Genomic DNA, 27,680 nt, shown 5'->3' with positions numbered 1-27,680 from the left:
CCCGGCAATTGCTCGTCTCGCCTCATCTAATATCGGCGCACCATTAATATGGCGGCGCAGGTCGTCGTGTGCGGCGGAGCGCCGCACTTCTCCTTACATTGGAGAGACTGCAGGTCCGTTTGGGGCATCCTGCTCGCAGCAGCGATGCACTTATCGGCGTGCAGGATTTCAGCGCAATCCCGGTAGGGATCCCGTCCCTGCGCGTATCTCCCTCTTAACCCACCTCTAACATCACAATCGTGGATCCCTACCGGAAGGTCGTGAGGAAAAGAAGCTGTAGTGGAAATGACTGCACTCCAAGTGCTCCAATTGCACCCTCCCTCCGTTTTTCAATTTTCTTTCTTTTTGTACATAGGGCACGGGACAGGAAAATTTTCCCTTACACTGCAAGTACCCAAGCCTCTTTCTCAACGAACGGGAAAGAATCTGTCGAATAGCACTGGGCACGGGACTGGCGCGCTCTGGGCACTAACACAAGTACAAGCTGCAGTATCTACGGCCCATGATTCGTTTCACAGAACTTTTGTTTAGATAGATGGCTGATAGATCCCGCCGCAGCGGCACGGCGGTGGCGGCGGGGGTGGTGGGGTGGCCTTCGCGTCTCGCTAGGTTGGTGACGTGCGAGTTTGCCGCGGTCGGTCGGCCGTCACCGCCGGTTCATGACGACGGTCCACGCGCGCGTCGTGTGGCCAGGAAAAGAGCCGCTTCTCAGCGCGGCGCAGATCGCAAACTCGACCGAGCTCGTCGGCGACGACTCGCGCCTCGCCTGCCTTCGCGCCAAGCTGCGCCGTGGCGAGGGTCTCGCAATGGCAGCCATCGGCGGCTCGGTGACGGCGGGCTCGAGCTACCGGACCATGAAAGGCAGCGAAAAAGGGCTGGGGTACCTGTACCACAGGAAGATCTTGGCTGCGTTGCGGCTGCTCCACCCGAGCAACCATTCGATGCTCAACGGCGGCGTCCCGGGCACTGGACCCACCTACATGGAGCACTGCGTGAAGCAGCATCTGCCGCGCGGCCACGTCGACCTCGTTCTCGTGGAGTATGCTGTGAACACGGACCGGCGACCGCACGCCTATGAGCGCATGCTGCGCGCTCTGCTCACCGATCCCCGGGCGCCAGCGGTGATTGTGGTGAATGACCACCGCTGGCGCGCCATTCGCCCGTGGGACGGCAACCCGTGCAAGTGCTGGTCAAACGGAAAAAGGTCCTCGGCCGGGAAGATCGACATGCGACGGAATCGCACACAGTGGGCCGCCCAGTCGTACGGCGAGGACGGCCGCTTCCGCGACCCTCGCTGCTCACTCCAAAGCGACGAGGACGCAATCGCTGCGCTCTGCCGGCACTACCGCATCCCTCTAGTTTCTATGCGTGCTGCCACGTACGACGCCGTTCGCAAGGGCGATCTGACCCTCCCCGACTTCATGCTCGACTGCAAGCATCCTGGGGCCAATGGCCACTCCATTCTGGCGGAGGTGGTGCTGCGTCGCCTGCTCACGGCCCCAGACGGGGCGGACTCGCATGCTGCGTGCGCGGCTGGCGCGGCAACACCCGCCTCAGCAAGAGCTGCAGCCTCCCCCTCGCGGACGCTGCCGAGCCCACTGTACGGGGCAGCGGGCCGGCAGGCATGCCGCCCACCCCCGAGGCATGCGGCGTTGCCTGTGCCAGCTACGCCCTTTTTGATACTAGGCTGCGGCGACTACCTGCGCTCGGGCCGAGCACCTTTCCCCCCTGGTGTCTTGGGCGCACGGCTTTGGGCCGTCGGACGAGGGCCGCGGGCCCGACAAGCTCGGGTACCTGGCCAATGACATCGGCTCTTCCATTGGTTTCTGCTTCCCGGCGCCTGACGCGGGCGAGAAGGCCGAGCGAGGAGCGCAGCGGACCGCTCTCTGGGTGGGGTACCTGCGCTCTTATGAACACATGGGCCGAGCCAGCCTGGGCTGCAGCGGTCGCTGCCGCTGCAGGGCGGACGTAATCGACGCACACGAGACAAAGCGCTCGGTCTCTGTCACCGACGTCCGCAGAGTCGAGCTGGTCTGGACGCCGCGCCGCAAGGTCACGGCCGTGGACGTTGGCGGGTGCGGCTCGTGCACGCTGACGATGACCGTCTTGAGCAACTCGTCCTCCGGCGAGCACAAGTTCAAGGTGATGAGCCTCCTGATTGAGACGGGCGGCCTCAGCACGTTTTCACTACGTGCTTCCCTCAACGACTGACAGAGTCATTGCTCGTTATTCGATGTGGAGCTGCGGGGGCACACGCGCGCAGCAGGGGCGCGGCACCGCGTCTCACTCAGTCTCATCGGCAGCGGTCAGATAACAGATACGTTCAGTATGTAGCATATGCACGCAGAGCATTCAGCAAAGCAAACGGCACATAAGGCGCTAACACTACTGTACACAAGACTTGTATATTAGTACGGGTCCACATTCCAGAGAGACGGGGAGGAGCGCAGCTGCACTTCTCTCACACGGCACTAGTGTGTAACAACTTCCCACGCACGTACAAATTGACTCGGCATCTTCAGCGACGCCTTCTGTCCATCGCATCTCGCATCTCTTGTCCTCCCTCTCAAAGCCCCGAGTTTGAAACAGGGCGGAGCTTGGCTAGCGCTGGTCGAGGAACCGCGCACGCATCGCCTTTGTCATGCGGCGGCAGGAGCCGCCGTCGTCCTTGCCAAAGAGGCGGTACCGCACCGCCGCGACGCACGAGTAGCCCAGGTCGCGCAGCGGGCGAGGGAGCAGGATGAGCGCATACAGAAGCGAGAAGGGCGCTCCGCAGCGCGAGAGCACGCGGAGAGCGGCAGTCGAGCGTACGTGTGCTCCCGCCTCGTCGATGAGGACCATAGTCGAGAGGTCTGCCTCGAGGCCGGCCTGCTTGAGCGCCTTGAGGCCCACCTCGCTCTGTGGACAAGGCGGGCCGGGCAGCTAGTGAGTGGGGCGACGCACGGACGAGCCGCGGCACGAGTGACTCGGTACCTGCAGCGGAGCAAAGTCGATGATCTCCTCCTCGTCGTTGTCGAGGACGAACTGCACAAAGGTGGAGCAGAGCAGGCAGACGCCGTCGTAGAGGACTAGTGGCCGCACCGCCGGCGGCGGCGACAGGATGGTGCGAGAGATCCAGTTGGCGGCCGCGTCGCCAAACTTCCAAAACGCTACGCCGACTGGTCGCTCAGCGCAGGCGGCGATCTTGGTCCACTCGAGGAGCGCCTTGACGACAGCGGCGAGCGCGCCGTCGATCACAAGCCCGTTGAACGAGAGGACGCCATAGACCTCGCCGAGCGAGACGCAGGAGACGCGCGGCGTCTTCGAAGCGCCGACGGCGCCGAATGGGTAGGTGGCCAGCCCGGTCGCGACACCTTGGGCTCCACCCTTGGCAGCGTGGCAGAGGTGTCGGATGTTGTCTGCGACCACGTCGGCGTTGAGCTCGGCGGTGTGCCCAAGCTTGAGGTCGTCGCTCGATGGGAGGCTCATGGCATCCCCTGCGACGAAGATGCGGCCGCTGCCCGCTGCGCACCGGAGAGTCTCGTCGACCAAGACGCGACCCTTGGCGTCCGTCGCCGCAGACGCCGCCCCATCCTTCAAGAGGGTCGCGGCCCTTCCGGGACCATTGCCACGGCAATCGTAGACGATGTCGGCGCAAAGCACCTCGCCGCTCGCGAGGCGCACGGCGCCGGTGTCGACGTCGTCGACGGCCGCATGGAAGCGCACCGTCACACCGCGCTGGACGAGCCACGCGAGAGACGCACGCCCCACGCTGCGCGGCAAGGTGCCGCAGAGGACGTCGCCGCCGGTGAGCAAAGTCAGTGGCTTGCGTGGGTGTGCCTCGACGATCTCGGCCGCCAGCTCGACGCCCACCAAGCCGCCGCCGACCACGACGACCGATTTGGCGGCGACGAGAGTGGTAGACGCGGCGTTCCACGTGGCCTGCCGCGCCTCAAGCGTCGTTTCAGCCATCGCCGGCTTGACTGTCGCACACGGGTAGCCGGCGCCGCACGCGAGCACGAGGTAGTCGTATGGAAGCTCGACGGTCTCGCCCGTGGCAGCGTCACGCACGCTCACGACCTCAGAGGAGACGGAGGTCGCCTCGCCCACGATCAACCGGTTGTGCTTTCGCGGCAGCTGCGCCGTGAGGGCGAGCAGCTTGTGCGGTTGCGTGAAGAGGCGGAGCACGCCCGGCGTGTACTCGAAATACTCCTTGGGATCGATGAGCGTCACGTCAAAGTCTGCGGACAGATCGCGCTGAACCCTCAGCCCCGCAAACGAGCCGCCAACAACGACAACCGCAGGCTTGCATGCTCCGGCGCGGGCAGGCCCACCAAAGATCGCCCGGCGTGCGGCGTCTCTGGCGGCAAAAACGCCGACGAAAATCAAATCCACCGCGCTGAAGAGGGCAATCGCCGCGCTGATCACGGAGCGGACGAGGCAAAGCCGCAGCCGCTCGCCGAGGGGCAGCTCGCTGGGCACCGCCCAAGCGGTCGTGCTCGGCAGCTCGCGAGCCGCGCTGTCAGTGTCATCGCTGGCGAGTGCGGCCTCGGTGAGTGGGGTGGCGGCGACCAGCGGGGCTTCGGGCGCGACGCGAGGTGCGGCGTCGAAGGCCGCCTTGGCTTGCTCGAGAGCGAGGAGAATCGCCGGTGCGGCAGACGAGTCGGTGGCGAAGGTGTCCGGCTCCTGGTTGCCAAGGCTCTGGATCTTGTCGAGCGCCGCCTGTGAAAGCGGCGACGGGGGCATGTGAGAAGGGGGGGAGGGGTGGAGGAGGATCACCGCACGGGGTTGCGCCGCAAACCTGCAGCTCGGGTGTCACCTCGACGTTGGAGTGAAGCTCTGGCTTCTCGCTGCCGCCGTGGCTGAGGAGAAGGTAGTTGAACGGCAGCTTTGCAATCTCCTCGGGCAATACCGTGTGTGGGCGCGTGAACGGGAATGCGTAGTTCTTCAGAGTCCCCGTCGCGTGCGGCTTGTGCGTCAGCCAGAAATGCTTGCGAAGCCTCCGGTCAAACACGTTTTGCGGCGTCCCAAACATGGGGAAGGACGAGAGGGGCAAGATTTCAACGTCCGGGAAGAAGCGGAGCAACACAGTCGCGGCGACATGGATCGAGACGTAGGCGAGCGCGAGCGATGCGCGGAGCGGCGCAGTCTCGAGCGCCGCCGACACGGTTGCGGCCAGGCCGAGCGCGGCGCCTCCGTCGACCGGGCAGACGAGGAGGCCGCTGCTCCACGCGGCGGGATCGGCGAGCAGAAAGGCGTACGCCGCCGCCCACCAGGAGACGAAGTCAATGTTCTGCAGGAGCGCGATGCCGTAGTGAAACTTGAGGCCGACGAGTGCAAAGGGGACCGAGGCGATGTGCGCCGGCGCGAGGAGCATGAGCGGAGCGAACGTCTCAAAGGCGACGGCGACGAAAGAGGCGGGCATGAGGAGGGTGCGCGGGTACAGCAGGTGGAGCTTTTGGAGCGTGTAGGAGAAGGGGGTGGGGACGCCAAATGAGCTGTGCGTGCGCGGGGTCGAGAGAAACATGGCCTCAAAGATGAACGCCTGGAGAGTCGAGCCAGTGCACCACGAACTCCTGCCGCGCGCGAGCGACCGTAGCGAGTGCGTGATCTTGCAGACACCGGCACCGCAGTACGCCGAGGTGAGGATAATCTTCATCAGCCAGCAGGTGAAGGCGGCCGCCTCTGCTGGCGCGCCGGGCGACTCGTCGAGGGCCGGACTAAGCGCGAGGAGGATGAGGGCGGGAGGAATCAGGACGGTGACGTGCGCGCCGATGTGGGCCTCGCAGTACAGCTGCGAAAAGTAGAGGTGGTAAAATGCCAGCGCGGCGAGGTATGCGGGAGCACGCCACGGAGCGGCGAGAAGCCCGGGCGCAGCAGGCGCGACGATGAGGGCGAGGAAGGCGACGCCGGAGACGGCCATCGCTCGGACGGAGAGGAAGGGGGCGGGGATGATGCCAAATAGCCGACAGGCGCCGTGACCATACCCGCGGTAGTTGGCCAGGTCGAGGCCGGACGACTTGAACCAGGCGTAGTACGATACGCAGCTCGGCAGCGTGCGCGCGACCGCGAGGCCGAGGATCGCGCCAAACGCGAGCGTGACGTTGTCGATTGGCGAGAGCTGCATGATGGCGAGAGGCAGCGGCGAGGTGCTTCGTCTACTGCTGCGGATGGGGCGAGAGGTGGCAGTGGGAAGATGGGCAAAATGTCCAAGTCACGCTGGAAATGGCGAGGAAAGGGAAGGAACTTGCAGGGTTGAAGTTCAGTGAAATGCATCTGTGAAGAGCAAAGGCACTCCCATACTCCTACTCGCATCAAGCGTACCTTTAGGAATCCTAGCAGGCAGCAACCCGCGGAAATTATTTTCCTAAGGCATGTAATAAATAAATAGAGCAGTCAACCCCTGGTGGGATTAGGGCAGCAACCCGACGGGCAGACCCCGCCCCGCTCGGAGGGCGTGCACGTGTAGTTTCTTTCTTTTTTCTTCTGATGAACTTCCTGACCAAGCGAGGAAAACTCCGCGAAGGCGAGACAAGATTGCGCGCAAGTCCCAGTCGTTCCGACAGCCTCACCATGCCCTCTACGTACGCGATCACAGGCTCCAATGGCTTCATCGCCGCCCACCGTGCGCTGCGCCCTGCACATCGCACCCTCGAGCCGCCCTGACGCTCACCCCGTCCCGCCTCTCGCCGCGCAGTGATCCAGGACCTCTGTGCCCAGGGCCACACCGTGCTCGGCATTGTGCGCGACGCCAAGGCCTACAGCGAGCAGGTGGGAGCGCTCGGCGCCAAGGTGGTCGAGGTTTCCTCGCTCGACGACTCTGCGGCGCTCGTCAAGGCCCTCGCTGGCGTCGACGGCCTCTTCCACATGGCGGCGGTCCATCCGAAGTACGGCTTCGAGGCAGGCAACCGCGAGGCCATCCTCAAGACGGCGGTGTCGGGAACGCTCACGGTCCTCGAGGCGGCCAAGGCGGCGGGAGTGCGCCGGGTCGTCCTCACCTCTTCGCTCGCGGCCGTCGAGTGCGGCAACGACTCGGGCACGCTCACCGAGACGATGTGGTCCAAGCCGGAGGTGTACGACTCAAAGGAGAACCTCGAGACGCAGTGGGCGACGCACTACACATACGTCAAGAGCAAGGTGGAGCAGGAGAAGGCCGCGGTGGACTTTGCCCAGCAGAACGGCCTCGACCTGCGTGTCGTCGTGCCGGGCAACCTGTGCATCGGCCCGATCGCCTCGGCCAACATCAACGGCGCGCAGGCCCGCCTCAGCGGCGCTACACACGCCAACTTCTCACCTCTTGGTCGAATGCAACCGCAGGAACGATGACGCGCCTCAAGGACATCGTGTCGGGCACAAACACCCTCAAGGGCGCGGCCGACCTGGCGATCGTCCACGTTGGAGACGTCGCCGCCGCTCACGCCAAGTGCATGCTCGACGACTCAGCCCACGGCCGCTACTTGATCGCCACCGATATGGTGACGATCGAGGATGTGTTCGCGACGCTCTCCGAGCTGTACCCGGACCACCCGGTGGCCGCGCTCAAAGGGCAGAACATCGCGTCCGGGGTGAAGGGCGCCGCGCGAAAGGTGGACTCGGCGCGCACGCTCGCCGAGCTGGGGGAGCTGAAGGGGTACAAGGTTGCGCTGAAGGACGCTGTCGACTCGTTGATCGAGAAGGGCCTCGTGCAAGCAGCCGCGTGAGCCATTGCTCCGCCGTATCTATCAATCAGGGAGGGGCGTTTGGTTGTCTTGTGTGCGCGAGAGGCGAGGAAGAGGGCGTGTGTGCGCTCTTCGGCGCGAGCCAGCACGGACGCGGCTGTTTAGGACCAGGAAAGAGTTGAGACATCGTATAGAGTGTCAACTATGCGACAGGTTACTCATCAACCGTTTTGAATGTCTTGCTCCATCGGCGAGCGTATACGAAAACAGGCGGATACGACACGAATGACGAAACTCGAAAGCAGCAGGCGGAAAGCGCACTAACTGATTAGAGCGTTAATGACCTCGGTGGGTGTGAACGGTCTAACCAAGAGGGGTAGGCGCAGCCATCCACCCCGTCTCCGACAAGAGCTCTGGCGCGTTGAACTCTTGGACAACAGCTTTCCAGAGAGCCTCGCCCTCCCCTATGCTTTTGACCACGGGGAACTTGTACGGGCTGGTGCCCCCGTACTCGACAGGCAGCTGGTGCGCGTCAATGTGCTGCAGCAGCGTTGGTGCAAAGGTGGAGCCCAGTACGTGCACCTGCACCGGGCGAGAGGAGCAGGTGGGTGGGCGGAGAACTGTGTGCCTGGGCCGAACGTAGCGCACCTTCTCTCGCGTGTTTGGGTCCAGCCAAACGCGCACAATGCGCCAGATCGCGCTGAACACTCTTGGCGCGTTAATGATGAATTGCTTGTAGAGGGTCTCGGGGTAGTTTCGCGACATCATGCCCGCAAAATCACGGAAAATGGTGAGCGCGCGCTGGTCCGGTCGGAAGCTCATGCCTGCCATGTCCATGATGACAACCTGCTGTGTCACCAGGTGGCCAAAGCGCTGTGTCGCATCCTCCATGCGGGCCGCCTGCAACTCCTGGAAGAAGATGTTGCGCGACATGAAGGCTTGCTGCCACTCACGCCCGAAATACGCGCACGCCTCCGCCATTCGCTTGCCACTGGCGACTCCCGCTCGCTGCAAGTGTATGGGCCGGCCCTGCTTATCGTGCCCGAGCGCCATGCACGGCCCACCTAACAAGCAGCATATCAACCGTAGGAGAAGGGCGTGACATGCGGCTGGCCGAAGAATGGGGGAGGGCTGCCGAAAAAGATCCACGCTCCCTCATGGTTTCCGAGCACCATTTGCCGCAAGGCCGGCCAGAGCTCGACTCCGCCCACGACGAGATGGCCGTCCGGCCTTGAGGACAGCCAGTCGCTGGTGTCTTTGCCGCACAGCCCTTGCGTGGGCCGGCGATGCTGGTCCACCTTGTGCTCCTCACGCCAACGCATTGTCGCCGCCAGCTGCTTTACTGCCGCACCGGTGTCCCAGTCGCGGGCGACGAGAAAGCGCATGAGCACATGTCGAGGCTCTGCACTCCCTGTCTGCTCGCGGACCTGCTCCACCAGCGCGGCCTGCTCTTCGGAGCACACGAAGTCGACGCTGGACATACACACATACCTCGGGGGGCAGCCTCTAGCGGGCACGTTTGCAACCCGAGTGTTTCTTTTGGTTTTTACAGGTATGTTGTTGGCAAATCAATGTTTCTTTTGGTGGGTTCCATTCTTTTTAGTTGTGCCAGTACGCACAAGGTGGGAAATTCTTTTGCGAGCGTGGTCCGTGGTTGTGTTTTTGTGTGAACACGCACGTGCAGGCATGGAACAACGGCTCGAGGGACGCCGTTTCCTCCGTGCTGCGCTCGTTTGGCACCGTGCGCAGCCTCGTTGTCGGGGCCTACGCGGAGGCGTCGGACGACCTGCACCAGCTGTTCGACTGTGTGGTGGATTCGGCATCCAAGCAGCACTGGAGGCGGATCGGCGCGCGTAGCGCGAAGGAGGCGCGGTCCTACTTCGCTACGACGCTGCGGCGGGCGTGGGGCGTGCACTTTGCGCGCGAGTTCGCGCGGCACCGCATCCGACGCGTGGTGTTCGTGGGGGCCCCGCGGCGACAGCCGGGCAGGCCTCTCGCGACGGCCGATGGCGACTGGCCGGCGCTGTCGGCGGGCGAGTTTGCGGCGCACGCGCTGCGCGTAGGCGGCGCGTGGGCGGGTGGCCCGCCCGGCCGTCGGTGAGCACCGGACGCGAGGGTCGGTCGGTCGGCTCCTAACTCGCTGCATGCATATAGTAGCGATGAGCTCACTAGCTAGAGCTCACACTAGAGGCCGTCATCGCATTCGCCCTGGGACCCAGCGCTGACTTCTGACTGTCGTTGCGGTCTATCCCTTTCTCGACTGCCTGAGCTTGTGCGTCTTGGGTCCGTGGTTGTGTTTTTGTGTGAACGTATTTTCTTCTTCAATAACAAGGATTACACTTACCTGTGAAGTGTGAACAGCGGATTTTGAATCAGCGTTCTCCTTGAACGATATCGGTGTCGAAACACCGCTCTGACAACGCTCACATCGGCGCTGTGAACACAAGGACAACCGACAGACACAAGCACTCCCGGGCCGCCGCTACCCAGGTATATCTGTGTGTATGTTGCCATTCCCCGCCTTCGTGTTCGCCGCCCTCCCGTGCGACACGCCCTCTTCGCCCGCGCCCTGGGGCCACGCTGGCCCTGGCTCGTACTCGACCGCCGGCTCCACGCCCGGCGCCTTCACGGGCATTGCTTCTGCAGGCGCCGCTCAGGCGATGGCACACCTCAACGGCACCGCATGGCTCGTCGCCACCGCGAACGGCGGCATCTGGCGTTCGCCTGACATCCTCGCGACGCCGCGCCCGCACTGGCAGCAGGTGCTGGACGGGCAGCCGGTCGCCTGCACCTCAATCTCTGCGATGGCGGCCGCCGGCGCCACCGTCGTTGCCGGCTGCGGAGGCGCGACGTCGAGCGAGATGGGCTGGGACTGGATGGCCGCCAACAGCGGAGACTGGGGCGGGCTGATGTTGTCGCGCGACTCCGGCAAGACGTGGGCGATGCTCGGTGCCTTCCCCGCCAACTACTACATATCCGCCATCGTCATCCAGAGCCCGACCAGTTTCCTCGTCGGCGCGCGCGCCCACTTCCACTCGCGAGACGACGGAGGCGTGTGGGCGACGCACGACGGCGGCGCAAGCTGGACGCGGTCGCTCACCCGCCCCGTCTACGACCTGGTCGCCCTCGACGCGGGCAAGAAGCTGGTCCTCGCGGCGCTGCCGTGGGTGAGCGCTGTCTCGTCGGTGCTCCTCTCGCGCTCCGGAGGGAGCGACGCGGAGGGCTGGGAGCCCTTCGCGGAGGGGCTGACTTGGGACGCGCGCACGCCCTTCTACCCGACCTTCGCCGTCGGCAAGAACACGGTGTTTGTCGGAGCGCTGACGGTCAACCCCGCTAAGCTGTCCGACACAGCCAGCGCCATCTACAGCCGGCCGCTGAGCGACGTGTCGTCGCCGCGCCGCACCCACGAACGTCTTCGCGGTACGTCTCTAGCTAGATCTCGCACGGCCGCGTGGTCGCGCGTCCCCGGCGGCCCCGCCCGCCTCGACCGCGACGGCATGCCCAAGGACCGGATGGCGCTGCTCGTCCACCCTGCGGACGACTCGCTGCTCTTCGTCGCGGGAAACGCGGACGCGCTGGTGTGGCGCGTCAGGTGGGCCGAGGGCAAGTGGGTGCCCTCCGGCGCCGACGACACGAGCGACGGCTCGGAGCCGCACGCCGACTGCAGGCAATACTACTGGGAGCCGACGACCGAGTCGCTGCTGCTGCTCAACGACGGCGGCGCCTTCCTGCGCACCTCGCCCGAGAAGAAGGGCGGGAAGTGGGTGTCTCTCGCGGGCGACACCGGCGCGATGGAGTACGTGAGCGCGCACTGGGACCCGGTGGGCAAGCGCTTCGTCGCCGGCGCGCAGGACAACGACGTCCAGCTCTCGCTCAAGTTTCAAAACGCGTCGACGATGGCCGCGGGGTTCATCCATGGGGACGGCACGGTCACCGCCGTCGACGCCGCGGCGCCGGCGCCTCGCCTGTGGGGCGCGACGCAGAACCTGGGCAACTTCGTCGACGTGGACGCGCCACGGCGCGACGACGCTCCCTCGTACGGGTTCGGCTTCTGGTCCGACCCGGTCGGCTTTGTCGGCGTCCCGCTCCTGAGCTGGTTCTCGACTCTGCAGTTCCCCTTCTTCGTGCAGCCGTTTGCACTCGTGCAGGGCCGGCCGACCGACGTCCTGCTCTACGCGGCGAGCGGCGCCGGCTCGAAGGCGAAGCTCCAGACGAGCGGCATCTACCGGCTCGCCGTCCCGTACTCGGTCGCCAAGCCGGCCGATGTGCAGCCGCCGACGCTCGAGGTTGCCACGGACCACGTCTACTGCCTCGTCGCTGGCGGCGTGACCGCAGGGAAGGCCGACCAGTCGGTGCTGGTCGCGATGAACGACACCAGCCTGATGCACCGCTCGGCCGCGAGCGACGGCGTCCTCGTGGCGCGGCCGCTTCCGACGCGCTTCGCCGCGCCAATCATCTTCGAGTACCGGCGGGACGCCGAGGGAGACTACAACTACGTGCTCGGCCCGACCTCGCACGACCGCACCGTCTCGCTCGCCGTCTCCCCGGCCGACTCGAGTCTCGTGGCGGTGACCGGCTGGACGTCCGTCATCAACAACGAGGGTCCCGAGGCTGTCTGGCTGAGCCACGACGCGGGCGCGACCTGGACCGACGTCACCGCAAACCTGCGGCAGGCCACCAAAGTGGTGGGCGCCATCCGGCCGTCGGCGCTGCTCCTGCTGCCCCTCGACAAGGCGGGCACCAAGACGGCGCTGCTCGTCGGCACCGCAACGGGTGTCTTCGTGACGTCCGCGGAGAAGGGCTCGGCCGCGGCCTCGTGGCAACGCCTCGGCGCTTGCTCGGATCTGCCGCTGGTGCTCGTGGCAGGCCTGTCGCACGAGCCCCTCGATGACACGCTCGTGGCCGCGACGATGGGCCGCGGCGTGTACATAGTGCACAAGGCGACGGACGTCCTCGCCGCGACGCTCCGGTAGACTCGCCGGGTCAAGGGGCTCCGCTCCCCACCCCCACCCTCTTCTGCAAGTCGCAGCGCTTTGGGCTAGTTGCTAATAGAGTTAGGCGCCGGAGCGTCTTCCAGGCAGGCGAAACTGGAAAGAGGAGGTTTCAAACTTCACATTGCTTTTTACGGCACTTTGAGCACTATTGGAGTTAAGCCAGCAAGCTCACCGCACACCCGGGCGTGGTGCTGGCGTGATATGAATATGATATGTCACTGATGAGGTGTGATGAGCCAGTGATGAGCACGTTGACCTCCACCACCCTCGCCCAGGGATCTACAACGCTGTCTTAAGGTCCGACAGGTTCGGCACCGGGCACCGCCTCGGTATACAAAATGCGCCTGTGGGCGGCCCCCTTATCACAGATCACGTTGAGTGAGATGAACGACGTGATTTCAATCAAGCCGGACGTTTCACTTCTGGCCGCGAACCCCTTGCAGCGGGCAGATCGGCCAAAACATATGGGGCTTTTCGGGCGAAAGAAGGCTGGCACCGCCAAGCTAGAGACACGTACGGCGGCAACGTCGCCCACCACAAGCCCAAGTGAGAGCCTCAACCCGTCGCCGATGAGCTCACCCGGTCGGGGCACGGCCAGCAAAGCACCGCCGGCTCGAACCTCACCGGCAGGGTCTGCACCACTGCAGCCTTCACACCTCAATCTTGGCCCCTCGAAGAGCACGACAGAGGCACTGACGGTGGAGGAAGCGCACAAACAGAGCGTCGCGTCTCTCCGGCCGGGCGATGAGGCGTATGTCGCGGTCGTTCCGTCGGAGTCGGTTGATGACGCCTTTGTGCTCGGCCGTGTTGTTAAGGTGACTCCTCTGCAAGTGACCCTGCAGATGGCGAACAATGAGAAGCGGTCGGTACCTGTGGCGGAGGTGATGCCAGCGGGCAACTGGACCCCCTCCGAGGAGTCGCCCGATCTCTGTTCGCTGCCGGCTCTCAATGAGGCGACTGTGCTTGCGGCGTTGCAGCATCGGAACCGCCGCGGGGAGGTGTATACGTGGGTGGCCAACCTGCTCATCTCCACTAACCCGTGCCGCCCGAGGGAGGACCTTTACGGGCAGTCGATCATGCAGCCGTTTGCCACGGGCGAGATTGGCAAGGCGCCGCCGCACCTCTACGCGGTGGGTGAGGCTGCCTACCGCGGTGCCACGGCAGATTCAGTTCTCTACCCGCGCACTCAGCAGGCCATCATCGTGTCGGGCGAGTCGGGCGCGGGCAAGTCGGTGGCCGTCAAGCTCCTCTCTGAGTACCTTGCCTGGCGTGCCGCCTGCACGCTCCACCCCGCAGCCGAGAAGCCCTCTGAATGGGTGGAGGAGATCGGGCGCGTGCTTCTCGCCTGCCGACCGGCACTCGAGGCCCTCGGAAACGCTCGCACGGCGCGGAACCGCAACTCGTCCCGGTTCTGCAAGTTTGTCTCCATCGGGATGTGCGGCGGAAGCTTCGATTCGGTCTCTATCTCGACGTACTTGCTCGAGCGCTCACGCGTCGTGCACCACGACCCGGCCGTCGAGCGAAACTTTCACGTCTTCGAGTCTATGCTACTCGGCATGAGCGACCAGGAGAGGCGCGAGGCAGCTCTGCCGCATGCCACGGTCTCTGAGTATGCCTACCTTGGTGGCCGCCGCTCCGCGCCGCCAACCGGTACGAGCCGTCTGGAGGCAGAGTCGCGGCTCGCGGACCTACGCGCCTCGCTCGACGCGATCGGTGTCAAGGGTGATGCCCAGAGAGGCGTCTTCACGCTCCTTGGCGCCGTGCTCTGCCTCGGGAACGTCTCCTTCGTCGAGGACGACTCGGGGAGAGAAGGTGCGTGCATCAAGGACTCAGCCATGCTCGAGGCGGCAGCAGCCGCGCTGGGCGTGCCAGCCGCGCCGCTTAAGCGCTACCTGACCACGCGACCAGTGAATGGCCACGCCACCCTCGCCGCCGCCACCCAAACCGTTGAGTCGCCGCTCGCCAAGCTCCTCTCGCCCACCGAGGCAGCGCGCTGCCGCGACTCGCTGGCAAAGGCCATCTACGGCAACCTCTTCCATTGGCTCGTGCGCCGCATGAACCGTGCGCTCGCGGCCGTCCGCCCAACTCACCTCGGCAGCAAGAAGGATGCGTGGACCGCTCCTTGCAAAGAGTCTGCGCCGGCGAGCAGCCGCAGGGCGAACGAGGACTGCATCGGCCTCCTCGACATCTTTGGGTTTGAGTCGTTCGACACCAACTCCTTTGAGCAGCTCTGCATCAACTACGCCAACGAACAGCTGCATCAGCTGTTTGTGCACACTGTCTTCACCGACGAACGAGCCATCCACATCGCGGAGGGCGTGCCCTTTCCGCGGCTGGATCTCCCCGACGCGAGCAGCTGCATCGCCGCTATCGCTGAGCGGCCAAACGGCATCCTGTGGCTTCTCGACTCGTCGACTCGCCTATTCGGTGCTCGCGAGGAGTCCTTCTTCCTCAGCGCCAACAAGGAGGCGGCACGCACCAAAGGTGCCGCGTCGGCGCGCGTTCTGCCCGTCCCGCGAAGGCTGCGCGCGGAGGAGGCTTTCGTCATCCGGCACTTTGCGGGCGACGTCACGTACAAGGCTGGGGGTGCTGTCGGTAGCACCTCGCCGACGTGGCTCGACAAGAACAACTCCTCGCTCGTGTCGGAGCTGCACCAAATCATGCTAACCTCCACCTCGCCGCTCGTCGTCGACATTTTTGGCGAGGCTGCCGACCGCCGCCGCGATTCATTGGCGCACGTCACACCCGACTCGTCGCGCGATCCCTCCCCAGCGCTGAAGCGCCCGCCGGCGTCTGCGACGCAACGCGTGAAGGACGCGACGCTGTCCTCCGGCGCCCGCCGTCTCGAGGTGCGATCCGTCGCCCGGGACTTTGTCTGTAACTTAGACGAGCTGATGGGGGTGCTGCGTGCCTCGCGCCTGCACTTTGTCCGCTGCGTCAAGCCGAACTGCCAGCTCCAGCCGGACGCATTCTCACCCTCGACCGTGCTGCGCCAGTTGCGCTGTGCAGGGACTCACGAGGCTGTGCAAGTGATGAAGCTTGCCTACACGTCGCGCGTCCGGTACGAGAGCCTCTTCGGCATGATCAGCGCGGTTCTGCCTGCGGGTTTTGACCAACGCACCATCGACCGTGCCTACTTTGGCCGCAACATGATACCGCTCCTCGGAATTCCACGCGGCGCAATCGCGCTCGGCCGCACGCGTGTCTTCCTCAAGCCGGAGGGTGCCCGGGAACTCGAGGAGTCCATTTCTCGCGCTGTCGCTGGCGGGGCGCGCGGCGCAGTTGCGGCACCGTGCCTCGTTGTTGCGACGGAAGCCGCGCGCCGCTGGCGCGCTGGCAGCACTCTCTCCGCTCGCTGGCGCTCGCACGTAGCGCGGCGGCAGTTTGTCCGCGTCAAGCGCGCAACGGTTGAGATCCAGCGCAGCATGCGGCGTGTGCTGGCGCGCAAGCGCTTCATTGCGAGCGCTCGCCGACTGGCGGAGGAGTGGCTGGCGAGGGAAGCGTCGGAGAAGAGACGTGTGGCAGCGGCGCAGGCTTCTGCAAAGCGCGCACTGCAGCTGGCGCGCAAGGAGGCGGAGAAGGCGCAGGCGCACAACTTGCGGCCCACGCGCACCGGAGCGTTGGGCTCGGTGGACAAAGAGAGTAGTCAGCGGTGCTCCATGACGAATGGCTCGCCGCAGAGCGAGCCAAAGTCAGCGATGGCGCAGACGCACCCGCTGCCCAAGGGATTGCCGCCGCCTTTGGCGCACTCGCAGCTGGCGAAGACGTTCTTTCGCTACGACGCGCCGCCGATGGTGCGTGCCGTAGAGGTGATAGCTCTGCTCTAGATACCGCACTACTCTAACCGTGGCGTGGCCCTCTCAGGTGCGGGTGGCCAAGCCGACCGAGACGAGATCCGTGCCCCCCGGCTGGCCGCCAGACATGACTGCCGAGCAGATCCTTTGCCTCACGAGCGCTCTGCCGTCATCGTGAGCACAGGCAATGGGAGCAGCAGGGCGAGAGTTCTGATGATCGGCATGGAGGACGGTACAGCGCGGCGCGTGGTGTGTGTGTTCGCTTGGCCATGTTGCGTGCAAACTGAGTCCTCTCTGCGAGAGAGGACGAGCGACGGAACTCTCTCAGACGCTTGGGTAGGGTCTAAGCGGTTCAATGCTTGTTTTCGACATGTTTCTTTCATGCCGACAGTGGCAGGTATGTCACGGCACACACTGACAGCCGGCAAGCAGCTGGATCAACGAGACACCGCCCAGGAGGACATCGTCTGCAAGGTCGATTGTGCCGTTAACTGCGAGGAGGCGTGGAGCCACGTGCTCTAACAGCACCGAGGACGCGTGCCCCAGCGCGCCAAAGGACATCCGCGAGCGCTCGCCCATCATCTCGAAGGTGGCCACTTCCTCGTCCGTCTGTGGGAATGCCTCTGATAGGCGGCGCTGCCTTTGTGCGGCTTCTCTCTCACTGTGAAGCTGCGACCGGAGCCCGGCCATTTGCTGCTCAAGACGGCTGAGGCGGAACTCGAGATCGGTGCGATCAGCAGGCTGCTCGAGCACTGTCAGTAAGATGAGCAGCGCCGTGAGCGGCATTCGTTTGTGGAGCCTGGAGCTCGCGCTTGTGCTTCGGCTGGCCAATGGGAGGCGCGGGACGACCGAGTTTCACCCCCCCCCCCCAACATCCCTACGTAGCACCCTGGTAAGACCGCAATCTCCGGGTGCTGCCAGGTCGAGTGCTAATGGGGTCTAGAATGAACAATGCAGCGACAACACAAACCTCTCAATGAGGACAGACACACACATGCACGACACACACGACCTCTCAATGTGCCACACATGACTAACTGTGCTCTGTCTCCGCCGCACATGCTGCTATGGCTATGCATGGGGGCTAGTCGAGATCCCAGTGAGCGGGCCGTGGCCCTTTTTTTTTACTTGCACGCCGGCGGCTGCGGCGGCGCCGGGCAGGAGGGCACCGGGCCGCAGACGTTGCCGTAGATCAGCGGCACGCCAAAGGGCTTGACCTGGACCGCGAGCAGGCCGTAGCCCGGACCGCACTTGATGTATCCCAGCCAGGGCTCGAAGGCCATGTTGAGCCCGTTGAGCAGGTCAACACGAAGCAGAAGCCCATTCTCTTGGCCGTCCCGGGGCAGCAGTCGTGCTTCGGGCAAAGGATCCCCTTGAGCAGGCAGATGACGTCGTGGAAGATGGCCGACACGAGGCAGTTGACGCCGCCGAGCGTGCAGTACACAAACACGGCCACGTCCTCCAGGATCACGCACAGCTCGTGCAGCACCGATCCGAGCACGTCGCGGACGAGAGCCGTGACGTCGCCGAGGATGGTGCAGACTAGCCACTCGACATTCTTGAGCAGGCAGCAGGTGAAGTCGAAGATGCCGTGCAGCAGCGCCGCGATCTTGCAGAAGAGTCCGCGCAGGTCCACCAGGTCCCTCACCTCGCAGACGATGGTGCCGACGAGCGCCGCGATCTTCTCGCCGATCGACGGCAGGTTGAGTTTCTGCAGGAAGCAGACGACGCCCGCGAGCACGTCCTGAACGAGCCGGCCGACGTTGGCGAGGATGCACTGCACAATCCTGAGCGTCTTGCCGACCAGACCGCCGACGCCGCACAGCAGCGCCTTGACGGCGCAGAAGACCTCCTTCACCGTGCAGCCCACCTCCTTGGCGATCATCTCGAGGAAGCACCGGATCGGCTTCAGAATCTTCGCCACGGCGCAGCCGATCGACTCCAGAAGCAGCTTGACCTGATCGAGCTCGTCCTGGACGACGCAGGCGACGCCCGAGAGGATGTCGCTGACGATGCAGTCGATGCCCGGCAGCAGCGCACAGATCGCAGGGAAGATCTTGTTGACCTGCCCGAGGATCCACGAAACGCCGTGCAGGATGGCGCCCACCAGCTTGGACACCTCGGTGAAGAGCCAGCAGAGGAAGGTGTCGATGCTGCCCAGCAGCTCCTCCACGAAACAGCCGACCTTTTGCAGCAGGCCGTGCACGTAGCACAGCGCGTCGCCCACCACCTCCTTGACGAGCTCGAGCGTGTTGTGCACAACCTTGCCCGTCTTGCAGAGGACGCCGTTGACGAGCTCGCCGCTCTCGGTGAGAATCTCCCGGACGAGGCAGCCGACGCCCGCGAGCAGGAACTTGGTGAAGCAGAGCACCTCGCTGACGAGGCCCCAGATCCCGCGGAAGAGCTTGCGCAGGTCGACCAGGTTGGCGACGCTGCAAAGGATGGTGGAGAGGAGCTTCTCGATGCCGCAGAAGAGCCCCGCCGGCAGCACCTTCTTGAGGAGGCAGCCGATGGCTTTCTTGATCCCATCCAACAGGCAGCCCACGTTGGCGAGGATGTAGCTCACAATCTTGCTTGTCTCGCACGCGACGCCATTCAGGATCATCCGGACCGCCGCGAAGACGTCGGACAGTGTGCAGCCGACGGCCTTGGCAACCATCTCAAGGAAGCCCTTGAGCTCGGTGAAGAGATTGCAGAGGAAGTTGCCAGAGACCTCGTGCAGGCAAAGCTTGAGCGCGCCCTTGCTGTCCACGCCCTTGCGCTGGATGTGGCCGAAGAGGCACAACGCGCTCTGCTCGATGGCCGGAAACACCTTGCCGATGGCGCAGCCAATCTTGTCGACGGCGCCGAGGCAGTGGTGCGGGCCGCCGAGGATCGAGCAGAGCAGCTGCTCGATGTCGAGCAGAAGGTGGCAGAGGAAGCCCGAGACGCCGCCAAAGAGGCCCCGCAGGAAGACGGCGACCTCGCACAGGGCGTGCCTGACCAGGCGGAAGACGTCGCCCAGGATCTCCTTGACGAGGCCCATGGCGTCGCTGACAACCTTGCCCGTCGCAACGAGGACGCCATCCACGACCTTCTTTGTGTCGCAGAGGATGGTGAAGACGATCGACGCGACGTTGTGAAGCAGAAAGCGCACCGCCGAGAAGACCGTGCACAGGAGGTGCTCGATGTTCTCAAAGAGGCAGCGCAGGTCGACGAGGTTGGACACCTCGCGGAGAATGCCGCCCACGAGCGCCTCGATGCTGGCGAAGAGCTTGGTCGGAAGGATGGACTTGAGGAGCGCGACAACTCCATTCTTGATCTCGGAGAGCAGCTCGCCGACATTCTTGAGGATGCACTCAACAATCTCGCCGATCGAGCCGGTCAGGTCCTCCACACCGCCGAGCAGCGCCTGCACGGCCTGGTAGACTTGATCGAGCGTGCAGCCAACCGTCGTCGCGATGTTGCTCAGGAAATGCTTGATGCCGTCAAAGAGGTGCCCCGTGGACAGCTCCTTGAGCAGGCAGGTGACGGCCTCCAGCGAGCCACCCGCGGCGTCCACAACGGCCTTGAAGATGTGCTGGAGACCCTTGGCGAGGCCGGCCTCGCCCGGCAGGAGCTGGCAGATGGCGGGACCGATAGCATCGATCAGACCGGCAAACTCCGCGAGCAGTGCAGGCTGCATCTCGATCTTGCCGCGAGGCACATTGGTCGCGTCGTCGCCGGTGTCGCGGTCGGCGGACGGCAGAACGAGTGGAGCGAGCTTCTTGGGCGACGCGCGCGCCTTTGCGATGTAGTCCCTTGAAGGCGGTGGGCAGAGCGGCGAGTTGGGGCTGTTGTTGCTGAACATGGACATGTTGCTAGGTGGCGCGCAAATTGGCGATGAAGCTTGAAGGTTGAGCTCGAAGCTCTGGTCCTTCACCTTTCAGATGTCTGTGCGAGGGACGTACGAGGGGCGGGGCTTGCTCTTTGCTGTTTGCTCTATGATTGCAAATCTCCCTAAGGCTCAGGAGAAAAACGGATTCGTTTGAGGACGCTCGATAAAATCCAAACCAGCGTTCATATCTCCCCACACGGCGCTCTGTCTAGCACGACTCCCCGCACGCCGCCTTGCAGCACTCGAAGTCGTCGAGGAACATATTCATCTGCGCGGGGCGACGGCGAGTGTAGGCGCAAGGCGGGCGAGGTGGAGGGCGGCGGCGTTTCGCACCTCTCGGCACTCTTCGACGGCTTCCTTCGTGTCGCGCCCAAGCCCCCGCGCGATGGCGTCGGCCACGATCCCGAAGCGCTGCCGGAACTTGTACACGAAGCAGAAGGAGAGCTCGCCGTGCCTCACGGCCGGCCCGACGAGGAAGAGGCCCGGCGTCTTTGTGCTCTCGTCCTGCTCTGTGAGAAGCGGGGCGCCCTCGGCGCACCCTGCAGCTGCGCCATCCTTCTCCTCGCCCCCCGTCTCCTTGCCCTCGCCGCCCTCACCGCCCTCGCCGGGGCCCTCGTCTTGGTTGCCCTTCTCCTTCTTCGCGCCCCACTCGAACAAGCCCTTCGCCACCCCCGAGAGAACACTCCCCTCGAAGCCAGCGCATAGCACCGGCGGCTGCGGCGTGCACAGCGACACCTCGCTCCCCTCGGCGGGCGCCTCCTCGGCAGCGGAGGCGGGCTGCAGCGGCGCCCGGTATTCGCCGCCAGCGTGCTCTGCCGGCGGACCCCACCGCGCCCGCACGACGTATCCGCCCGCGTCGCCTCGCCCGGCCCGCTCGACCGCAAAGACCCGCAGCGGCGCGAGCAGGCGCGGCGGGGTGGGCGAGGCGCACGCCGCGCGGACCCGCTCCGCCGTGTAGGGAGCGAGCTCGGTCGAGGGGTCCTCGGTGGCCACGCGCCAGTAGGCCGTCGAGGAGACGACGGAGCACCGCCTACCTCGCGGCGGCCGTCCTCTCTTCCTGATCAACGTGCACGCCCCTGCTCAGTCGGCGAAAGCGCCTCCCGCTCGCCGCGAGGTTGGACGCGGCGTCCATCCCGCTCTCGTAGCCGCCGATGACGACAAAGTCGTCGCCGGGCAGCTCCTTCCAGCTGCGGACCTCGGAGTTGTGCAGGCAGAGCTCGCAGCCTGGGAAGAGAGGGCCGCTCGCGCGCGGGTACTGGAACTCGCCTATGCACGCACGGGTGTCGCGGGCATGTCGTCACTTGTCCTGGACATGTGTCCGCCTCTCGCGCGGGGATTGGAGCTCGCCCGCCGCCCAGACCACGTACCGGCTCCGCAGGACCGTGCGCTCCCCGCCACCGTCGTCTCCGGCCGGGCCGACCTCCACCTGGCGCCAGCGCAAAGCAGGGTCAACTCTTAATTACTTGGGCCGACCTCCACCTGCCGCCAGCGCGCGGCGGCAGACTGTCAGCCGGGGGGCGCAGGGCGGGCGGAGCGGGCGGAGCGGGCGGAGCGGGTGGCGGGCGGATCGGAGGGGCGAGGCGGCCTCGAAGCTGCCGTCTGGCCGCCGCCTCACCGCCTCCACCTCGGTGCCGGTCCGGACGGCGAGCTTCGCCCGCTCGGCGAGTGCGCGGAGGTACCGGGCGTACTGCTCGCCGGTGGGGTGCTCGGCGTGCAGCGTGAATGCGGGCGACGTGCCGTACACAACGCTGTTGAGGTCGAAGGACTTTGTCCAGCCCTGCTGGTTGAAGGAGGGCGAGATGAAGCGCATTTCTCTTGGCCAGCGGAGGAAGGACTCGCCCACCCCGCCCCCGCGCTCGACGAGCAGCACGCGCTGCGGCCGGAGCCGGAAGACCTTGGTCAGCAGGATCCCCATCCCGACGCCCGAGGCGCCGGCGCCGACGATGAGGACGTCCAGTGGCTTGGGCGACCACTCCTCGCCGCTCGCCTCGAGGTAGGCTGCGCGGAGCTGGGAGGCCGTGGCGCATGCGGCGGAGTCGGCGGTGAGGAGCTCGAGGATCTCATCCACGAACGTGGCAGCTTGAGTCGCGTCGCCGGCAGCGAGCGCGATGCCGTGAGCCTCAAGCACGAGCGACTCTGCCTGCTGGAGCAGCGCCGCGGCGTCCTCTGCCTTTTGCGACTGCAGCGTGAGCACTCGGGCGAGATTGAACGCAGCGTACGCCGCTTCCATCGACTCGGGTCCGGCAGCCCGCCGTCGGACGTCGCGCGCACGGGCGAGCTGCTCCGCCGCGAGTTCGAGAGGCCTGTCTGCCGCCTCGAGCACCTCAGCCCTCGCGTGGAGCAGCGGCACCAGGTCGAGGTCGTCCGTCACGACAGCCTCGACTTTGTCAAGCGTGGCGAGAGAGTCGTCGAATCTGTTCATCGCGTGGTGAAGCGCGGCGAGGTGCAGCAGCGCGGTCCGATGCTGCGAGCCGTCGGCCGCCAGCTGGCACGCCTCGGTCGCCGCAGCGAGGCTGGCCTCGTATGCCTTTTTGCGGAAGAGCCGCTTGCTCTCCGCGATGAGTTTCGCGGGAGAGCTCTCTCTCGTCGTGTACAGGTACAGCGCGCCGGCCGCGATAGTGGCTCCAGTCACGGAAGCGACGAGCATGGCCAAGGGGCCGCTGGCTCTTCGCAGCACAGCGTTTTCCAAGCGTGCACAATTCTGTCACGGTGCGTGCTGGTAGCGGAAAAACATTGCCATTTGCGTTGGCGGCGCCTTTATGTGAACGGCGACTGAACTGTTCGTGGGGGCCCCGCGGCGACAGCCGGGCAGGCCTCTCGCGACGGCCGATGGCGACTGGCCGGCGCTGTCGGCGGGCGAGTTTGCGGCGCACGCGCTGCGCGTAGGCGGCGCGTGGGCGGGTGGCCCGCCCGGCCGTCGGTGAGCACCGGACGCACGCGAGGGTCGCTGGGTCGGTCGGTCGGCTCCTAACTAACTCGCTGCATATAGTTAGTAGCGATGAGCTCACTAGCTAGAGCTCACACTAGAGGCCGTCATCGCATTCGCCCTGGGACCCAGCGCTGACTTCTGACTGTCGTTGCGGTCTATCCCTTTCTCGACTGTCTGAGCTGTGCGTCTTGGGTCCGTGGTTGTATTTTTGTGTGAACGGCGACGGAGTTGTGCGTTTATGTGAACGGCGACTAGCTAAGCGCGGTCAAACATATACATACACACAGACAGGTGTATGTGGGATCTCCTGCTACCCGTCCTGCTTGTCTCCTCGCTGACGCTCAATCTCTTACTGTTCCGGGCCGTCGTCCCGCCCGATGTGGCCAGCCCGGTCACGGCTTGCTTCGTGATTGCCGAGCGGCTTCGAGGCGCGGTCAGCCTGCTCCGGGGCGCAGGCCTCGCAGCAGGCGGGGCCAGGGCCTCGGCTCGCAAGTCACCGGTCCAGCTGCCTCGCCACATGGTACCGGTCCGGCTGGAGGACGAGGACGAGGAGAACCCGGTGTGCGGAGGGAGTCTGCACGACGATCGGCCGTCCGCGGCGGGTCCACAGCGTTCACGGCAGGACGGCGGGGACGGTGGGCACCGCGCGCTCGCGGCCGCTGCGACGGCGGCTGTCTTTTCCGACCCGCACGGCGAGCTGCGCCCGCCGCCGCCCCCACGAGCGCCCCCCGCCACCCTCCCCATTACGGATCCGACCCCGAGACCTCCCGCCCCTAGAGCCTAGTCCCGCCCCGTGATCCCACCCCTCCGCTCCCGCCGCCTCCCGCCCCGCAGGGCCAGATGAGGAGGAGCGGGGCAGCGAGATCGCCAGCGACATTGCCCGCCCCCGCTGCTCGTCCAAGCTGTGGGGAGTCGGCAACACGCCCGGCGCGGCAGAGGCGGCCAGCTCAGTCGACGGGTCGGAAGGTTCGCGCCCGGCCGACCCCCCCCGCCGCTGGAGCCCGCTGTGCCCCGACCCTGTCGCCACACCGCGGGCGACTGCCAGGGCCCGAGCCTCCTCACCTCCCCCGCCCCTTGCCCCCCCCTCGTGGCAGAGCCGGGAGATGCGGCGGCGGCCCTCGCGACTCGCAAAAAGCAGGTCACCGCCCGCCAGCTCCCGCCGAGTTAGGCCGCGACGTGGGGCTTCACCACAGGCAAGGCTGCCACACCGCTCTTCTCGCGTGGCTCCCCCGCAGGCGCGCCAGAGGCACCAGAGGCAGAGCCAGCGGAGGCGGAGCCGGGGCGGCGGCGACGACGCCGACGGCGGAGGAAGCCACGCGGGCGATGGCGCTGCGGACGGCGGCGAGGGGGGAGGCCGTCGCCGCGCCGAGCAGCGGTGTGTCTGGCACGGGCGCCTAGAGGGCCCCGCTGCAGAAGCCGACCCCCCGAGCCCCTCTGACTCCCGCCGCCCAGGTGCAGCGGATCTACCACAAGGTCGCAGGTCGGTTCTCAGCACGGGTCCATGCACGGGTCCTACACCGACGGCACGCTCCTCTCCGACCTCGCGACAGAGGCGAGAGAGCGCCGACATCTAGCCGAGATTTGACATCTCACCACCCTCTTGCTCTTCCCTCCTCCGACGCGACGCGAGAGCCGTTCCACCCCGCCACCCCCCCATCCCCTGCCACCCTCCACCTCCTTGCTGCCCGCGCCCTGCCTCGCCGCCGCCGCCACCGGCCCCACTCGCCACGCCGCCCCACTGCCCTCCGCGCCGCGCAGGTGTCGATCGCGCCGCTCTCTCACGGCGCGCCCGCCCGCCCCGCGCGCGCAGAGCGGCGGCGGCAGTCGAGAGGCGTGGGGGAGGCAGAGCCCGGAACGCTCTCGCTCCCTCTTCTGTAGGCGGACGCCCGCTCGGCCCGTCGGAGGAGGAGCTGGCGGCGCGCGCCGCCGTCGCCGCCGGGGAGAGGACGCGGGCGGCGCACGCGCAGCGGGAGCGCGTCATGGCGCACATGATCGCTCTCGACGAGGCCACCGGCCATGCCGAGCGCGACTTCGACTGACGACGCCCGCGTTTTGGCTTCTTGGTGTTTTACTTTCAATTTCATTCTTCGGCTCTCACATAAAAGAAAACGACGTGACCCGGACCAACACCCCTGCCGGACCACCTCCCACTCCGGCCCGCTTGCCCGCTCCCTCGCCACCCCTGGCGGCCATGTCACGGCGCGTGCGCTTCAGTGGCGACACCGTCGGTGGGTGTGATCGTAAGGTGAAGAAAGAGCTCAGCAACGCTTCAACCAGCACCGCCGCCGCCGCCGCCGAGGGTGCCGGCAACAACGAGCCTGACGAAAATTGTTCGTCCGTTCTTGACGACGGCACACCAGACGGCACGATTCACTGGCTCTCAATGAGCTTCCGCGACAAGTCGTTGGAGACCGAGCTCCGGCGGCGCAGCTGGAGCGACGCCTACCTGCTTCACCAACTTGCCATTGTGCTGATGGGCGCACACCACATAGCGGCGGTCGCACACGACTCGTCGCTGACGCCCATCTCGCTGATCTGGGCGCCGCTGTGCGTCTTTCAGCTCCTGAGCCGCCACACCATCCACGTCCACCTCGCCGACCAGGCGCGCGCGCATGGCTCGGATCGCGCATCCTGACGCTGCTCATCGTGGTTGGCACCTCGCTGCAGCGGCTCGCCCTCGCCGTGCCGGGCCTGCACCCGCAGGTCGCAAAGGACACCGCACTGGCCAGGTCGGGCGAGTTCGCGCTGCTCTTCATCATGCTGCACCTGTCGCACGTCGGCCTCGCGTACCGCCTCGTGCTGCACGCCTGCGTCACCCTCTCCCTCGCCACCTCCGGCTGGGGAGGCGACTCACGCGGCTGGACGCAGCTCGGCCAGCCCTTCGACACGCTGTACGTGGTGGTTGCAAACGTCGTGGGGGCGGCCATCGGCCACTGCGCAGAGGTCATCCTGCGCCGCGCCTTCTTCGCGCGCCACGTCGAGCGGCGGCGTGCGGACGTCGTCATAGAGCGGCTCGAGCGCGAGAAGCAGCGCGCCCAGTGCGACACTGCCTGAGCACTCGCCCGGCCGCGCAGAGCGCCTCTTGACACCGCCTCGGGTGTGAGCAGGTACGACTACGAGCTGCTCGCCCACGAGATCCGGCGCTCCACGGTCACCTTCTCTGGCTACGCCTCCAGCGCTGGAGCCTACTCGGCCGGATCGACCGATGCGACCGACCGGTGAAGTCGTGGCGCGGGGGCGCGGCGCGGCCGACCACAGCGCTCTCGCCCCCGCCAGCCGGGCCAGCCCCCCATGCGCCATGGGCCATGCGCCATGCGGGCCTAATAACCTACAGGTCATGCAAAATAAATCTGAGAAATATTGCGGGCGTATCGTCGAAACCCCAAAGTCAGCGTTGCAGAGCTGCGAGAAGCGATGGGCGCCCCTCTAAACGCCCATAGAGCCACCGCCTCGCTCGCCCGAGCCGCTCCGACTGGAGGGCGCTGCGCTCGCCCGGCGTCGAGCCGGTGCACCACCCGCCCCCAAACACGCGGTCCCGGACCCCCCTCGTCGCCAGCGGCAGCCGCTGGCTCGACGAGCAGCATCCGCTCGGCCGCCGCCTTGGCTCGGCCGCCGCTGTCGCGGCTGTCGGGCTCCGCGACAGCCGTCGACCACCGCCGAGAGGTGGCTGGGCCGCGCTTTTGCGACCCTTCAGCATGGTTTGTTTTAGGCGCTCGACTGGACTCTTGGACTGCTGACCGCCCGCGACCCTGAATCCTGGTCTCGCGACGGCTATCTCGACCCGGCGCTCGGGATCTGAAGCTACGGGGCCTGGGTCGGGGCTATCAGTGGGCTACATGCCGCTTGCCGCGGCTCCTAGGTCGACGAAACGCTCGCGCTTCACCCTCCCCCCCTCTGACGATAGGTGCCTGCGTCGCGCGCTCACCGGCAAAGAAGCACACGGCGGGCGATGGCGGCGCGCGGCGACGCTCCTGATTCAAAGGAAGGTCGCCCACACACCCTCCAACACGACAACGCCGTAGGTGGGTCGAGGCTGCCCTCCACCCGCTCGCGCTTGCCTCCCATACGCGACCGGGTCGGCTCCTTCTAGATGGCGCCCGAGACACCTTCCCGGCTGCGCTTCTGCCCGCGACAGCGGCGCCTGAGGGCATGGGCTGCACGGCCCCTCGGGGCGGCCCGCGGGGGCGGCGGGAGAGAGCTCTCCCGCCGTCGTGGCGCACCATATCACCCGTAGACGCCTCTTTATAGTCGCCTTTTAGCACCTCCTCTCTACACGCCGCCGAGTAGACCCCGCCGCACCGCATCACCGCCCCCTTCCCTGACCCGTCGCCCTCCTGAGCTCTCCCCCCTTCGCTCCAGCCACTCACAGGACGGCTGGGCCATCGGCCTGCGTGACAGGCGCCCGGGACGGCCGGGGAGCGGCTCCGTAATTTGAGCCCTGTCGGGCCACCCTCGCGCGCGTCCGCCGGC

At 65.9% G+C, this 27,680-nt stretch overlaps 9 protein-coding genes across 9 annotated transcripts; 5 read left to right on the top strand and 4 right to left on the bottom strand.

Annotated features, from left to right (window-relative positions):
* Positions 1 to 659: 659 nt before the first annotated feature.
* Positions 660 to 2,334, top strand: EMIHUDRAFT_222838 (hypothetical protein; the record flags this gene model as incomplete). The annotated part of the gene is made up of 3 exons (XM_005792747.1): positions 660 to 1,472; positions 1,687 to 2,191; positions 2,267 to 2,334. The coding sequence occupies 3 exons, from the start codon at positions 660 to 662 to the stop codon at positions 2,332 to 2,334; spliced, it is 1,386 nt and encodes a 461-aa protein (XP_005792804.1).
* A 279-nt stretch (positions 2,335 to 2,613) lies between these two features.
* Positions 2,614 to 3,078, bottom strand: EMIHUDRAFT_46864 (hypothetical protein; the record flags this gene model as incomplete). Its single annotated transcript, XM_005792746.1, has 2 exons — positions 2,614 to 2,898; positions 2,974 to 3,078. Coding segments are annotated over 2 exons (390 nt in total), but the record flags the coding sequence as incomplete, so codon positions are not given.
* A 3,474-nt stretch (positions 3,079 to 6,552) lies between these two features.
* On the top strand, positions 6,553 to 7,679 carry EMIHUDRAFT_108568 (hypothetical protein; the record flags this gene model as incomplete). The annotated part of the gene is made up of 3 exons (XM_005792745.1): positions 6,553 to 6,604; positions 6,677 to 7,279; positions 7,381 to 7,679. 3 exons carry the CDS (start codon positions 6,553 to 6,555, stop codon positions 7,677 to 7,679), a joined length of 954 nt encoding a protein of 317 aa, XP_005792802.1.
* A 321-nt stretch (positions 7,680 to 8,000) lies between these two features.
* EMIHUDRAFT_222835 (hypothetical protein) lies at positions 8,001 to 8,690 on the bottom strand (the record flags this gene model as incomplete). The annotated part of the gene is made up of 2 exons (XM_005792744.1): positions 8,001 to 8,219; positions 8,286 to 8,690. 2 exons carry the CDS (start codon positions 8,688 to 8,690, stop codon positions 8,001 to 8,003), a joined length of 624 nt encoding a protein of 207 aa, XP_005792801.1.
* A 1,808-nt stretch (positions 8,691 to 10,498) lies between these two features.
* Positions 10,499 to 11,267, top strand: EMIHUDRAFT_361041 (hypothetical protein; the record flags this gene model as incomplete). The annotated part of the gene is made up of 1 exon (XM_005792743.1): positions 10,499 to 11,267. A coding segment is annotated over one exon (769 nt), but the record flags the coding sequence as incomplete, so codon positions are not given.
* A 2,137-nt stretch (positions 11,268 to 13,404) lies between these two features.
* EMIHUDRAFT_51153 (hypothetical protein) lies at positions 13,405 to 15,753 on the top strand (the record flags this gene model as incomplete). Its single annotated transcript, XM_005792742.1, has 3 exons — positions 13,405 to 14,706; positions 14,797 to 15,369; positions 15,481 to 15,753. Coding segments are annotated over 3 exons (2,148 nt in total), but the record flags the coding sequence as incomplete, so codon positions are not given.
* Positions 15,754 to 17,617: 1,864 nt separating this feature from the next.
* On the bottom strand, positions 17,618 to 19,450 carry EMIHUDRAFT_79380 (hypothetical protein; the record flags this gene model as incomplete). Its single annotated transcript, XM_005792741.1, has 1 exon — positions 17,618 to 19,450. One exon carries the CDS (start codon positions 19,448 to 19,450, stop codon positions 17,618 to 17,620), a length of 1,833 nt encoding a protein of 610 aa, XP_005792798.1.
* A 1,039-nt stretch (positions 19,451 to 20,489) lies between these two features.
* Positions 20,490 to 22,511, bottom strand: EMIHUDRAFT_69760 (hypothetical protein; the record flags this gene model as incomplete). Its single annotated transcript, XM_005792740.1, has 7 exons — positions 20,490 to 20,549; positions 20,615 to 20,842; positions 20,963 to 21,020; positions 21,111 to 21,262; positions 21,348 to 21,522; positions 21,583 to 21,707; positions 21,897 to 22,511. The coding sequence occupies 7 exons, from the start codon at positions 22,509 to 22,511 to the stop codon at positions 20,490 to 20,492; spliced, it is 1,413 nt and encodes a 470-aa protein (XP_005792797.1).
* A 994-nt stretch (positions 22,512 to 23,505) lies between these two features.
* On the top strand, positions 23,506 to 26,432 carry EMIHUDRAFT_108564 (hypothetical protein; the record flags this gene model as incomplete). Its single annotated transcript, XM_005792739.1, has 6 exons — positions 23,506 to 23,845; positions 24,045 to 24,176; positions 24,305 to 24,348; positions 24,663 to 24,690; positions 25,813 to 26,248; positions 26,318 to 26,432. 6 exons carry the CDS (start codon positions 23,506 to 23,508, stop codon positions 26,430 to 26,432), a joined length of 1,095 nt encoding a protein of 364 aa, XP_005792796.1.
* Positions 26,433 to 27,680: the final 1,248 nt, after the last annotated feature.

This window comes from Emiliania huxleyi (genome assembly GCF_000372725.1).
Source record: "Emiliania huxleyi CCMP1516 unplaced genomic scaffold EMIHUscaffold_105, whole genome shotgun sequence".
Lineage (NCBI taxonomy): Eukaryota > Haptophyta > Isochrysidales > Noelaerhabdaceae > Emiliania > Emiliania huxleyi.
This window is presented reverse-complemented; position numbering and strand designations above follow the sequence as displayed.